The sequence below is a fragment of the Macrosteles quadrilineatus genome, unplaced genomic scaffold (genome assembly GCF_028750875.1).
Source record: "Macrosteles quadrilineatus isolate MER2022 unplaced genomic scaffold, UCM_ALF_1.0 Scaffold_9__3_contigs__length_116548681, whole genome shotgun sequence".
NCBI classification, from domain to species: domain Eukaryota; kingdom Metazoa; phylum Arthropoda; class Insecta; order Hemiptera; family Cicadellidae; genus Macrosteles; species Macrosteles quadrilineatus.
This window is the reverse complement of record NW_026542602.1, coordinates 16217840-16232988: the sequence shown is the minus strand read 5'-3', so window position 1 is coordinate 16232988 and position 15149 is coordinate 16217840. Positions and strand designations below refer to the sequence as shown.

Sequence of the window (15149 nt, the reverse complement as noted above, 5' to 3'; positions counted from 1 at the left end):
AGGTGAAAAAACTTAACTAACACATTACAACTAACAATACACAAACGCCCAACCTAAGTTGGAATAGGTAGGTACACTACAGAAGGTAGCAGTCAAAAATATGCACTGTATAGCAGTCAAGTCATGATACAACATACAAATAATAAACAATCACAAAACACTATAATCTATAAAAGGTGTCTCATTGGTGGAGTCATTGCAAACGGTGCTATTAGTGTTCCATTGTGTGAGCTTTTTACGTTACACCTTTTATAGATTGTTTTGTGATTGTTTATTATTTGCATGTTGTATCATGATCATATCACTTGACTGCTATATACAGTGCATATTTTTGACTGCTACCTCCTGTTGTGTATTCCAACTTAAGTTGGGCGTTTGTGTATTGTGTTAGTTGTAATGTAGTGTTAGTTAAGTTTTTTCACCTGAGGACGGGATCAGATTCCAGATCCCGAAACGTTGTGTATTGTTTTTTACAATCGTGATGGAAAATGTCCGCTATAAACCTTATTTGAACAACATTAACTCACCATCACCAACAATGAACTTCAAACTAAGCAATCAATCTTCTTATGTCTGGTTGTCAAAAAATGTGTGCATAGTTTTTAGTTTTCCTGGATACCAAAATAATTTTAATATTGTACGGGTGGTCAAAAATCTGTTAACTTATTCAAACTTCTTTGCTTCAGGTAAAACGGGGAACATCCGGTTCTAAAGCTACTTCAGCGACAGGTAGCAATATTCATCTTCAGAGAAGGGGTCTAGCCTAGTGATGAGTTACCTCTGTTGTAAGCTGGTTCAGGAATCAACCTTTATTTATCTTAACAATAATGTTTTTATGAATTTTGCAAAACACCATCCTAATATGGGCTAGTATGTGGGTGCATCAACACAGTTACAACAGTACTTAGTTAGATACAATTCAATTTGACACAGCCTTTTTCAAACACCCCAATACACAGATGCACGTTGAACTTAAATAAATATAGCAAAAAATAAAATCCTAGTGATTAGATGAGGAAAGGAATAATATATTCTACATTTTTAAAGATGGGCTCAAGAACAAATTGGGAAATTATTGCACAAAGATATCTTTTTGCCCTCAGATTGCCTAAAAAATAATGTAAAGCGAATAGAAAATGAAAATAGTCTATATGAGTAAATAGAAAAAACTAAATAGTATAAGAAAAATATCTTAAACAACTGTGATTTAAAAAATTACTACTAATGTCTTTTTGTTTATACAATAGTGGACGCATAGTAAGAACGTCCTAAAAAAAACCATTCTTTGGTTTACCTCTGGACATCTGAGCTTAGCTGGTTGCAAAAAAATATTTAAATTAATTGTATTGCAACTTATTTTTTCCTCTAAAACATCTGAAAGGATAAGGTTTTGGACGAGTCAATATAAACACTGACCAGTACTGTAAATGATCTTGATTTATTTGTGAAAGTATGGCAAGAAATATTTAGAACTACAAAAATGTGCTTTGCTCAATCACATACACAACATGGTCCCTAATTCTTACCGGTACCTCAGGAAAAAAGCACTTTGGTAATATTCCAAATAAAATTCAACACACAAAATTTAATCACACAAAATGTGATTAAAAGATTTTTTAAATATCTAAAAAAATTGATGATAGAGAAAGAACATTCAAAATACTATTGCATTTAATACTTATGCTGCAACACTACTTGTTACTCTAAGTGCTTTTGAAATATTTAGCGACGTGATGATAAAAAAAAATTAAAGAGTTGGCTCATTTTAGAACATTGATATAGTCTTAACAATAATAACATCTCAATAATTAAACACTTAGAGAATAAAGTTTACATAAACGTGCAGTCCAGATAATAAAAACATTTATGAAATTTGCCCATTGTAGATAGTGTGTCTTAATTTTTACATATATTTTTGGATTAATATTTGACAATGTAACATTAGGGTGATTGAAAGTGACACAAATGGGTGATATAGAGTAAGAAAAAATCATTCAATAAAACTGAAATCTTCTTAGGCGGTTACATAGACAATTCTAAAATAAAAAATCCCTGATTAGAAGTGGAAAAATATAGGTCTATACACAGTACCATGTATATTTCCTAAGCAACTGTCTGCTGATTTAAATGGCCCCTCTCTTTCAACTATAAAAAACACTACAGATAAACTTATTTCTCAAACAGTCATCATACTGCCTGTAACTGTAAAAAACATTTAAATGAGGTGGGTTTGCAGCTTTACTCTAGGTGGTGTCCCCATTTCAATAATTGATAGTTGATATCAGGCCAGAGATAGGTGTTTATATTGCTGAGTATAACAAAAAATGCCAAAGACTAGATAACAATTTGCAAAGAAAGTGTTTATGCCGATCATGTTACAGTATATCACAAGTTAGGTAGAGTGGCTGAAGTTTGTCTTTTGAGTGATTTCAATCTTCCAATCAAATGTGTTAGTTTAAATTACTTTAAACTGAGCGATTTTGTCACTAAATCTTTATATAGGTGTAAAGTGTAACGATTTCAAAAGAGCACCAAGGTATACGCCAAAAACACACATTTACATGATCGCAAAAGTCTGGACATGCAGTGCTTATTTAAAAAAAATCAGTACCATATACTTCAGAACCTTACGTGAGTGAAAATTATTCAAATTGAGTATTAACTTGACTAGGTGTACAATGCAGTTGTCTGCTCGCAATATTGAGCGGAGCAATCATATTAATCCAATACTTTTCCAAAATCAATACCTACTACAACGGTTTTGTGTCCTTGCAGTATTCAATATTAATGGTACATTTGGTTCACATAAATGAGATGTCTACTTGCAGTATCATATTCAATGGTACATCAGGTTCACATCAATTCAATGTCTAATTGCAGTATCAAAAGTCAATGGTACGTCGGGTACATGTAATGGAATGTCTACTTGTAGTATCCAAAGTCAATGGTACGTCGGGTACATGTAATGGAATGTCTACTTGTAGTATCCAAAGCTAATGCTATATTTCGCTGGCAGTATCTTAAGTCAATTAGGCATAAGCCTGATTTGTTATTCATTTTGTTGTTCATTTTTTTGCCCCTGCTCAACGGTATTGATCCAATTATTGTTCTTCCCTTTGGATCTGTATTCGTAATGTACTAGTTTAGATGATTAGTTGACAAACATATCTTAAGAATTTTTTGCAAATACTGTCATAGCGACCAATGAACCTATAAGACCCCTGGTAAATTTCTAAAACTTTAAATTCATGTAGGGATAAGCCCTGTGGTTCGATTTGTACCATTTCAGATTTATATCTTCCCATAGTTTCTTACTACGACTGTGCTTAATTTAGTTCAGCCATTCAGGAGGAGTATTTGTAAAACAAAAGCAGGAGGGTAGTATAAGAGCTTGGCTTGCTACACTCAATGAGGAACAACCCCCGAATTTTTTACAAACAGCCTATAAAAGGAATGTGCAATTGAACAACCTATTAACAATGTTTAACAAGAGATGATACAATTATAAACAAATACAAATTTTAAATTATAAAGTTAAAAGTTAAAAGTTAAATTATAAAATTAAATTAAAAGTTTAAATTATATGAAACTTTAATGTAGGCATATTTTATATCAAAATCATACAAGTAAAGTACTGTTACAAAGTTAAACACAATGCAATACAATGGATAAATAATATATGGCATACAGTACAGACATTAATCACAAGATTCAATAGCTAAAAATATATCTCTAAAACTTAAGTTAAACAGATATAAGCGATCACTAACCTTAACCTAGGTTAACAAATACAAAGCTTGAGCTTGCCTGAAAATTACAGATCAACAAATATATATAATATATAAAATTAAATAAAAAAAGCTTACAAACGAGAAACATGAAAAAGCCTTATAACATTTATAAAACAATGTATACAACACAATCAATAATATAAAGCTTAAGTACCGCTAACAACAAACCTATAGTAACAAGCGTAGAAAAGATTCGATCTAGTCTTACAATAGGCCTAAGTTTTGATTCAGTGCAGTGTTTAAGTACAAAACATGATAAGTCTAGTGATAATTGAATACTTACAACTAACATTCCCAAAATCACGTAATAAGAAACAAGTTACATGTAAAAGCGTTTAAACTGTCTTGGTGTTTCATAGAGAGATTCGTTTCACAATTTAAAAATTACAATTAATTATAACATCAAGATTATCAACTACAAAAATACAACATTTATAAATTAAGAAGGCTACAAGATAAGTAGTAAAGCTTTAATGAGAGTTTGTCAGACAATTTTTGATCTACCGGGAGAGGTTTTGTGAGCTGTCACTCGGAGTGTCTTGCGTCTGCATCAGCTCAGGGTTGATGCGGTAGAGAGGAGCGTTACGCAGCAGCACTGCACTGGCGTCTTCACGACCAAGCTCTGTCAGCTTCCTGATCAGTGTGCCTGCAGAAAAAACATATATTGGTTAGTTCTTAAAAGTGCATACTGCAGAACATTTTGCAGGAACATGCTGCGGAACATTTGTGAGACATATTACAAGGCATGTGCCGGGACAAGCTGCAGAACGTACGTTGGAAAATTTGGTGGGAAATGTGTCCCAAGACATGTTCAAGTGCAAATTTGGGAATAACTAAAAAAAATATAACATCAAACAATACCATATGTGCTTACCAACACTAGCCTGTGAGGAGTCCAACAACATGCCTGTGGGGCTGTTTCCTGACTTCTCTATGGCTGCAATCTTGTCTTGTAGGTCTAGCTGGACTGCTAGGAGACACCAGTCCTTTCCTAGAGGGTCGGGTGGGTCTAGGAGAGCGCACAACTGTTGACGACACACAGTCGATAGGCAGTTGACAGACAGCTGGTCTGCTGGCACTAGCATCTCACGCACCTGTCAAACCGCAGAACATTCTAACTAGATCCAACACATTACTATATAATCAGATCTTATAGTTCTTCAGAAAAGTCAAAAATTTTCAGTATTAATTCCAAACTGAGTAGCCATTTGGATTACTTTAGTAAAATGTAATTGAACTATATTACAACTTCTAATTTCCTCATCTTCATAGGTTTGAGTCCTGCTTCTGGAACAGTTTTATCAAAACGAGCAAATACTGAGCCTGTACAATACTGATTGATTGATTGAGTACAAGAATAGGCCTACACTGGTACAAGTTAAACAGTGGTGTAATGGAACAAGAATCGCGTTTCCACTCTGCTTAAAAATATCTTATATATTAATAGACAGCCTGTGTTTTTCTCCAGACAATGGTAAACGTTCCTGCTTCCCGTACTGAAAATTTTACTACCACACCACTGAAATTAATGGTACTGTAATTACTGTAACTTACAATTGTGAGTCATGAAATCACTGCTGTGGTTCAAAATATAGCATTGTAGATGACTTTAGTAAAGGCTTTGGGCTACTAGACCATAGACAAAAAGAATTAAATATAGACTGTCAGCCGTGCTGTGGTTACCATGGTTACCATAGGTTCCGGCGCACACCGCTGTAGTTTATGTAGCGTGTACGCCGTAAATACATGGCGCTCCAAGCGGTGTGCGCGAGAAGCTATGGTAACCGCAGCACAGCTGACGGTCTATATTTAATTCTTTTTGTCTATGACTAGACGTACATCAACTCACATTATTTGGTTTGTTGTTGATAGTCAAAATTTGTAATGGTTCAAAACTGGACCCAGCTGTTCCTGATCATTGGGCTTTAAATAAATGATCCTGGCTAATGAAACATCTGATCTTAGTCAGTAACAAAGCTACACAGATCATCTCACACCATTCTACACTCATCCTTCACTCATATTTGGGTTAAAATACACACCTAGGTGGTGTCCCCATTTCAATGATTGATAATTGATAATTGGATAGACGCCAAGCAATTATACCAAATGAACCAAACACCAAGACCAAGATTTTTTTATTTATTTTGTATGTAAAATGACACTGTCTATTGCATGTATGTAATGCTGAAAGACAATAAATGATGATTCTGATTCTGATTCTGATTCTGACTGGTCAAAGAAGACTTGGTAACAGGGTCACGATTAGAAAATACAATAAACGGTATCAGCATACTTTCTCCCATAAGTTTGTCAACAACCTGTTTATCATGGGTAAGCGGTGGGAGTAACTATGATATTTTATAGTTAAAAATCCCAAAAGTTGAATTGCACAATTTTTTTTAGAGTTATAAGGACCATAACATATTAATTTTGATCAAAACCAGCTTTAAAAAAAGAATCAGATTGTTATTTTATGGGAAAATAACACAAGTCAAGATAACTTTTGAACCGTAATTTTTACAATAATGGGATTTGTACCATTTTGTTCAGAATTTAAATAAATATAAAATACTATTTATTTTTAATCATTTGGGCCATTTTCGAGAGAATCCAATTCCTCCGTTGTTTTATGGGGTTTTTAAGGAAAATCCGCATTAAAAAAAAAAAAAAAAAAAAAAAAAAAAACACACACACTTGGAGATACCGTGGATTAGTACCTACATACCAAATTTACTCTAATAAAAATCGGACCACAGGTGTGGTCTGTAGCTCTGTACACATCCACACATAGGTACAGACACACACACACATACATCACTTTGAAAACTAATTTTTTGGGTTCAGGGGGACCCAAAACAGATATGTCCACACAAAAATCAAACTAAAAAATGTTGACGAAAAACAATACTTTCTCCATATACTATGTATAGGGGGTGAAAGTAAAAAAGAACAAAAATGCTATTTGTGCTGAAACAGAAAATACAATATACCAGCTTTGCTTTAGACAGCTTGTAAAGGGTTTTAATTAATTTAAAACCAAATAAAGATTAAATTTAACAGCCTCTCACCTCATTGGAGTTGAAAGCAATAAGGTCTGACAGAGTTTCGTTACACTCGGCCAGAGGATTGTACAACTTTGAGTCAAGCTTCTCTTCAGAGAGAAGTGCTGTCATCAGCTGGTCAGGGGGGAAGCAGTAGGATGCTGCACAGTGATTCTTCAAGTCTAAAGTACTCAGAACATGCTTCTCTACAGACAGTCCCGGGCACATCTCCACCATCACCTGCAAGTTATCATGTGCACAGCTCTATGACATTCCATACACAGTCCTAGAAGTTTAGGGTAAACCGATGTGCTGATACAAATTATTCGGATAAAGAGATGTCACTTCTACCGAGTGTGGTCCGGTTAAACCAATGTCTGGTTAAAAGGTGTCCGGATAAGAGGGAGTCTACTGTAGTGTTTGAAAAATACTGTATAATACTCTCAGCATTAAAGTAATCTAACCCACCCCTTTCCCTCCTGATTCGATGAAAACAGCATTTGATATAAAATAGATGTTACCCTTTCTAGTTGTACATCTGAAGATCATGTTCTAACAAAGAAATATAGGAATGATTTATGATTTTTCTAATTGTCAAAGCTTTTTCTGAATACACTTTAAGAGAAAGTAATAGACATTAGACATTAGACAATAGACAATATTCTTTATGACATATTCATTGAGAATAGTACAGCGTCATATTTACAGGTGGATTACAGAAACATTCCATTTTAAGGTCTTGAGATGAATTCTTTTTCGGTGTAGAAGGGTCTTTCTAGCAGCCAGTCTGTGAGTTTTTTCTTAAAAGTAGATGATTATTCTGCTGTTTAAGTTGTTCTGGAAGGAGGTTAAAGTATTTAGCTCCTTTGTAGGATAGTTATCTTTCAGTAAGTGATAGCTCGTGGATTGGAAGGGTGAAATCTAATGCATGTCTGGTTTTTTGATGGTGTAGGTCCCTATGTCCAGTTTGTTGGGTGGCTATTTCATGTAGGATGGTTTGACGGATGTGGAGTGACACCACGGTGAGTTTCTTTTGTTCTTTGAACGGTCCGCGGTAGTTGTCTTGTTGTCCAATGCCAACCAAACACTTGATCGCCTTCTTTTGTTGGATGAGAACGCGTTCTAGGTTGAATGCAGTGGATCCTCCTCAGACCTCTATGGTATATCTCAGATGAGGTTCAAAAAGAGCGAAATAGGCTACCTTCGCTGCATCTGTTCCACTTATTTGTTTTATCCTTCTGATGACGTAAGTGGCTGAAGAAAGTTTTTTGCATATGAAGTCTACATGAGATTTCCTTGTTAGTTTGGAGTCAATGGTCATGCCAAGGTACTTTGTCTCGTTGTTCTTTTCCAAACCAGGTAGGGTGATGTCTGTGGTGGCACTTATGTTGCTGAAAATAATTTGTACGGTTTTATTTTTGTTAAGAACAAGGTCATTTTCTTTGTGTTTGGCCTTGTTGAAATGTGCTAGTGTGTCTCTATCTATATTTCCATTGACTTATATGCAAGAGTGAGGACTGTGTCATCTGCGTACATGACAGTGTGACAGGGGCCTTGCAAATCTTCTGGTAGGTCGTTTGTCGGGAATAGGAATAGTACAGGACCCAGTACTGACTCCTGTGAGACACCCCAATGTATGTCAGCGGTTTCTGAGTGGGCTTTGCGTATTATGTTATTTATTTTCGATGTAATTTATTTAAACAAGCTGTTTTCTGTCTTTCAGGTAGCTTCTGAACCATCCTGCTTCCTTTCCCTTAACCTCCAGGGCTTCTAGTTTTCTCAGAAGCTGTTCATGGTTTAGAGACAGTCAAAAGCTTTACTGAAATCAAGAAAGAGGGTGGTAGCTGTTGAGCCATCCTCAAGCTGGTCCAGTTATATACTCTGTGAACTGTCTTAGGGCTATGGTTGTTGAGCGGCCTTTGAGGAAACCATGTTGTTGGGTAGTGAGAAGACTGTGCTGTTCAAGGTGGGACATTAGTTTAGAAGACAATCTTTTCTCTAATATTTTTACAAAGGTTGGTATTAGTGAGATTGGAGCTACATGTTTCTTTTGAATGCCCGTTTTTGTATTTAGGGTAGACTTTTGCAGCTTGATAATGAAAATTATGGTTATGATGTAAAATAAAAGAATAAACACAAAACAGATTTGTTTTTTTGAGATTTTCTTATGGGACACTGGGGAATGGAAACACATAAATAGTCCAAATTTCTAAGGCAATGATTCAGCTTCTTAGTCTTGACTCTCATTCCCTGTTATATATCCTAGTTTTGTATCACCGATGGATTTGTTTTAAATACCATCATCACCAATGGGCATGACTTTTTGGCTTGAGAGAGAGGGAGAGAGCAAAAGCATATAACATTTTACTACGATTCCCACAATTAATATTAGTGCTTCCTCTGAAATAACTAGTTTGTAGCAAGAATAGTTTATACGGAGGAGTGTAAACCTAAACATGTAATTTTTTAAACCCAATTTTCTTGTGGTCTGAATCCTGAGCATATTCTCCAGTGAGAAACGTTACAAGATCTCCTGGTTTGTACTTCTTTATGAAGGTAGTCATGATAAATAGTAATAAATAATCTTTATTTTGACGTAAGAATAGAAAGCTATGTCACTCATATTAATGTTTATAGATTGTTAAATCCTGCAATTGTAAAAAATTTGTTGATGGTTTATAATATACCTGCTTGTTGCTTGTATACACCTGTTATCATCTTGTAAATTGCAAAAAATTCTTGAACTAAATTAAGTCTTCATATTGTAAACTGTTTTATGCCATAAATAAACTAATTGAATTGAGTTAAAAACAGAGGCATCATTGACAAGATCATATATTTTTGGGACGCAAATGTTTAAATACTGTTTAACCCAATAAAATCTTAGGTAATTGAGAGTTATACTTTCATCTGAGGATAGTTAGTTTTGTAGATATACTCTTTGTTTTCATACTAAAAATAAAAAAAATAAAAAATTCAATTAAAACTGAATGCAGTTTAATGAATATTACATGCTAAAATTTTCTATTGTATACATGACTTTACCGTGAGAAATTCATACCAGATCAATTATGTCGAGTATCTCCTCGATGAAGAAGAAGCAGACTGGAGCTGTATGCGGAGGTCCTCGGACTTTGATCTCTATCCACTCGGAGTGACTCGTGTGTGACGATGTCTCCAGAGTCACTAGACTCTCTATAAGTCCTGAGCACAACTTGGACCCGTGGAACCACTGGTACAGATCCGTCTCCGAGTCACAATAGTTCATCACGGTCCTCCGTAACTGGACCTGTAAAGAAATAGTTAGAACACACAACTGTTGCAAACAATCACAAGCACCTCATAGATTAGTCATACAAGGGTCCATGAATTTTTAAGTCCCTTTTATTTAAGAATATAAAATGAGACAATTAACGAAGTCACGCAGACTGCAAGTTAGGGTCACGGGTGTTGTTGTGGTCACAGAAAAAATTTATCAAAGTCACGGAGACTGCAGGTTATGCTCAAGGGTGTTGCCGTGGTCGTGGAGACTGTAGGTTATGCTCAAGGGTGTTGCCGTGGTCGCGGGAGTCATGCTCAAGGGTGTTGCCGTGGTCGCGGGAGTCATGCTCAAGGGTGTTGCCGTGGTCGCGGGAGTCATGCTCAAGGGTGTTGCCGTGGTTGTGGAGACTGTAGGTTATGCTCAAGGGTGTTACCGTGGTATGATTTTGTTCAGGTTATGCGGTTTGTAAAAATACTTTTGTAGGCAGAGTGCAGTATATGCATGGTTTACTCACCTGGATCCTAGGGAAGACAGAGTGCATAGATGCATGGTTTACTCACCTGGATCCTAGGGAAGACAGAATGCATAGATGCATGGTTTACTCACCTGGATCCTAGGGAAGACAGAGTGCCGTAGATGCATGGTTTACTCACCTGGATCCTAGGGAAGACAGAGTGCATAGATGCATGGTTTACTCACCTGGATCCTAGGGAAGACAGAGTGTAGCAGATGCATGGTTCCCTCAGGCGTGTGTAGCCTGACACCTCCGTACACAGCTTGTTTATATCTTGGGTCGTGTTCCTCCCATAGACCTTCCAGAGTCTCCACCAGGTTGTAGCATGGGAACTCATACTCCGGCTCTCCATCCACATCACACTGTAAATATCAGACGATAAATGTAGACTTTATGAATGGTTCATTCAGCAGTTGGCTACAAATGGTCCATAAATCAAAATGGATTAATTTTTATTCTGGCCCCTGAGCCAATCTGTTTATGAATGTGAAACAATGGCGGATACAAGCTAAAAAACAATGCATATTCCTAATTTGATCTGTATGACAGATAGATAATATATAACACATAGTATTCACATGGATCACATCAATGGAGTGTGTACTTAAGTATTCAAAAGTCAATGGTTAGAGTACAACACACTTGTTTACAGCACAATCCCACTACTCCATTACCTACGAGACAAGGACTATGGTCGGAACAGTGAGAAGGCCGTATTATCCAAGGAGCAGCAGTTCAGGATTTTGCCGCCATTGCGGAAAACAATGATAGGCCTTATGTTGTCCAACAGGAGACATTCAATATTTTGCCACAATTACGGGAGACGATAGTGATTTTACGTTAAGCACAAGAGATATTTAAGGAGTTTGCTGCTATCACAGATAACAACAATAACGTTTCTGGGAACTCAGGAGACGATGATGATGATGACCCCTAATCGGAGCGAGATCGGGAGATGTTAAATATTTTGCTGCGATCGTCGAAGACGATGATGGTTTCTTCCATTACCACAGTATTCGTATAGGATTTGCCACGATCGCAAAAATGATAATCATGTTTCAGTTACCGCGAATGATAAAACGATTTCTGCAGCCATTGCGGGAGACAGTGATGATGTCCAAGGACTATGGGAAGTGGTTAAGATATTATCACAATAGAATTATAACCGATAGACAATGGCACGGTCAGATAAAGCGAGTAGTCGGACTAGCCAAGGTTGGACTAGTGAGCTTCTACTGTAATTGCTTACCAAGTACTCATTCTGAAAAATTAATTTCAAATAGAAATTAATGAGGACCCAGCCAACCTGTATGCAGAGCTGTAGAGTTTCAAGGACCTGCAGTAGTGCGAGTGCGTCAGTTTGAGGGAAGGCCGACTGGAAGTCCTCCACTGTGTAGCAGCCTGTGATACGAGCGTGGGCGACAAAGTCTATGGACAGAAGTTGTCCTAGCACCGGCCCACATAGCCATTGTGGAGACAACACCAGCAGATCTGGGTGTAGACAGGACTTGAGATACACCACCTGGTGGCAATACACCGGAGATGAAAAACTAACAACTGACTATAGAACTATACATTCCACCCTTAAGTAAAAACTGTTGTCAGTTTTTGACTTTTAGAATCAAAATGGGCACAGTTGATAAAGTCGCCGACAGAGTGTGCTGATATAACTTACTGATTTCTGTTGAATGCGACAATGTCAAACTGATAGGGCGACTTTTTGAGCTATAGCATCTTTATGTCACATTAACTATCTCAATCACAAAACCTAAAGGAGAAAAAAGAATAGACAGTACAGTACTCTGTCAGTAGCTCATTCAAATACGTTCTTTTTGACAAAAATTAGTACAGCTAATCCAAATGAATGGGATCACTACTTGAGAATACAAAATTCAATGCCTCTACCTCCATGGGAATTAAAGAGGATTACAATGGTCTAATAGTGCCAAATAGTGCAATTGACCATTGCAATATTACTTTCTTTGTGACCATGTAGTAGCCATGCAGTGACCATGAAATATTTCAATTTTGTGTGTGAAGATAAACATGTTTCCTATTGAGAAAACTACAACCCACTGTTTAGGTAAGCCTGCTCTTCCTTTCAATAAAAAAATAAAACCTATTTTGGCCTAGAGCCCTTTCCTAAGAATACTTTTGATAAGTAGGGCCAAAATTAAAATTTGTGATAAATTTCAAATAGGTGTAAGTGTTAATATTTGAAACAAAACTGGTCTGTTTCCATCCAACAATATCATACAAGTACAAGGTGATTCAAATTCAGGGGAGGTTGATTTCCTTCTTACCCATTGAAAATGGTTCAACATCGAGCGACTATCGAAACCCTATCAGTTAATTATCACTTTTAGAGTTACTACAATATGTAGGCCAATTGTGTCTCATGACAGCCCTACCTCGCCCATGTGTTGTAGTTGAGTCAGCAGTTCACTGAAGTGCTGTGAGTCAGCCAGAGGGTTGACTTGTGCTCGGACAGCGTCTACGAAGCTATCCCACGACACAACCGGGAAACTCTGCGCGGACTTGCGCAAGGTCGGTAGCCAGCTGCGCACAGCCTCACAGAACCCTGTCATTTGTGGAACACCCTGCACACAGTCAGCTGGTCAATAGAGTACAAGACATAAAAAAATGTAATAAAAAACTTTTCTTTTGTTTGTATTGTACTTTTCAAAGAGGTTGGCAACTACTTTTATACTTGATATTGTCTCCACGTGGGCTTTAGGTCTATCCATATAACATATCGTCACAGCAAGGTGTGAGCCAAAACAGTAAAAGAATGAACAGTACTAATAAATATTAGCGGTGGCACCAGAACAACATCGCTACTTCATTTTCAATAACCAAAAAAGAATTATTTCTTTAATTTCAACGTAAAAAGGTATTTAACATCGCTAAGGTTTATAATGGTTCCTTAACTGATGTAAATGGTGTCTCCTAATGCTCTGATTTATTGTTTACATCCTTCTGAATGACTAATATTGTGGACTGTATATTAAAATGTTGGAAGAAAGTACCTGATTGAGTTTATACTACAAAACTAGCTAAACCAATATGTATTTTTCAAGTCAACCCTGTAAACATTCATATTTATTTACAAATCAAACGTGTATATTATTTTACAATGGGGATTTAATGGTTCTTGATATTTGCAATCTATTTTTTATACATATAAATCTGATTAGGTTCTTTTGATTTTCATTTCAAAGTAAATTATGTAATTTAGTTTCTGTTACGTTTTTTATAACCTGTAAAAAATTTGATGATAAATCTAAGCAAAACATGTTCTCTGTTCTTGATTTTGTCATTATGTCTTTTATGGTATTTTACAATGGTTTTCAAGATCCAAAAAATTATGATTATGAACATACAGTTTAGTAGGCTGATTTCTAGAACGTTCCCCTTGTTCTTTTTATTTACGGTTACATTATGTCGAGTAGACTATGTTTTAACTTGTACCTTTTAACTTTAGATAGGTCCAACTTTTTACTAGGTAAATTCAATTTGGAGTTTAACCACAATAAATAATTCATCCTTACTTTTAAGTACAAAGTTATATTTAATTTCTCACCAAATATTGCAACAAAAATAGTAAAATATACCATAGCCTATAATTAAATAAGTTGGTATAAAAAAAAACAATAATTCGTTAGTTTTCTACTTGTGTTTACTATTTACACTCGGAATTTCACTGTAAACTATAATTTCAAACTGTAAATAATACAAATAATCAGCTAAAAACTACAGGAGTGGACAAGTGCAGTACAACATCAATTCAAGTGAACTTCAAAGTCTTCAAATGAAATCGGATTATTTAACAAACACAAAGTAATTGAAATAATATAAAGAACTACTAAAGATAGGAGGACATTACAATATACAGTATTTCACCAGCAAGTTATACAACTCTTTTTCATTGACAAAACACATTTTTCAAGTACAGTTGAAGGGGCTTTCATTCAAGAATCACATTGCACATTCTAACTCTACAACAAACATTTTGTGACAACAGTGATTGGCTAGAGCCATACAGTGAGTCCACGAAGTGCTGCCAACTGTGAATCTTTAACATCAAATATCCCTGCACTCTCCCTACAGCCAGTACCACGTTGTGTTACTATTATTTTTATTTTGAAACATTAATATTTCTTTCATTACAAAAGTTTGAATTTCCTAAAGGGTAGGCAGTGAGAATTTCAGCTTTGTTTAAAGGGAGAAAAGTACTGAAATGAACAAGATTTTAAGTAAAATAGGCTGAAATGTTGACTAAAACCCAATAGAAAAGGATTGTATTTGAGACTGAAGTATTTACTTGAGAAACATTAACTATTTGGAAAAACTAAAATGATTTTAAATTATTTCCTTATGGAAATATTTGCACACTTAAAAAATATCCTCTCGAATGGATATTATATTTTCCTAAATATACAAACCGTTTTATACTTCTCACCAACAGACCCTTGTATAAATTAGAAGATTTTTTCCAACTTCCTGAAATTAGATTTTTTTGATAGTAACAATATTCT

General features: G+C 35.7%; 1 protein-coding gene across 1 annotated transcript in view; it reads right to left on the bottom strand.

The window, feature by feature from the left end:
- Positions 1–1419: 1419 nt before the first annotated feature.
- LOC129002463 (death-associated protein kinase 1-like) overlaps positions 1420–15149 on the bottom strand; it is a 40372-nt gene continuing 26642 nt past the window's right edge. The window contains exons 16-22 of the mRNA XM_054430293.1: positions 13023–13211; positions 11918–12133; positions 10797–10973; positions 9897–10124; positions 6863–7075; positions 4666–4885; positions 1420–4437 (exon numbers count right to left, since the gene is read on the bottom strand). Coding sequence (XP_054286268.1) covers positions 4292–4437; positions 4666–4885; positions 6863–7075; positions 9897–10124; positions 10797–10973; positions 11918–12133; positions 13023–13211 — 1389 coding nt within the window. The 3' untranslated portion in view covers positions 1420–4291. The remainder of the gene's footprint in view (positions 4438–4665; positions 4886–6862; positions 7076–9896; positions 10125–10796; positions 10974–11917; positions 12134–13022; positions 13212–15149) is intronic.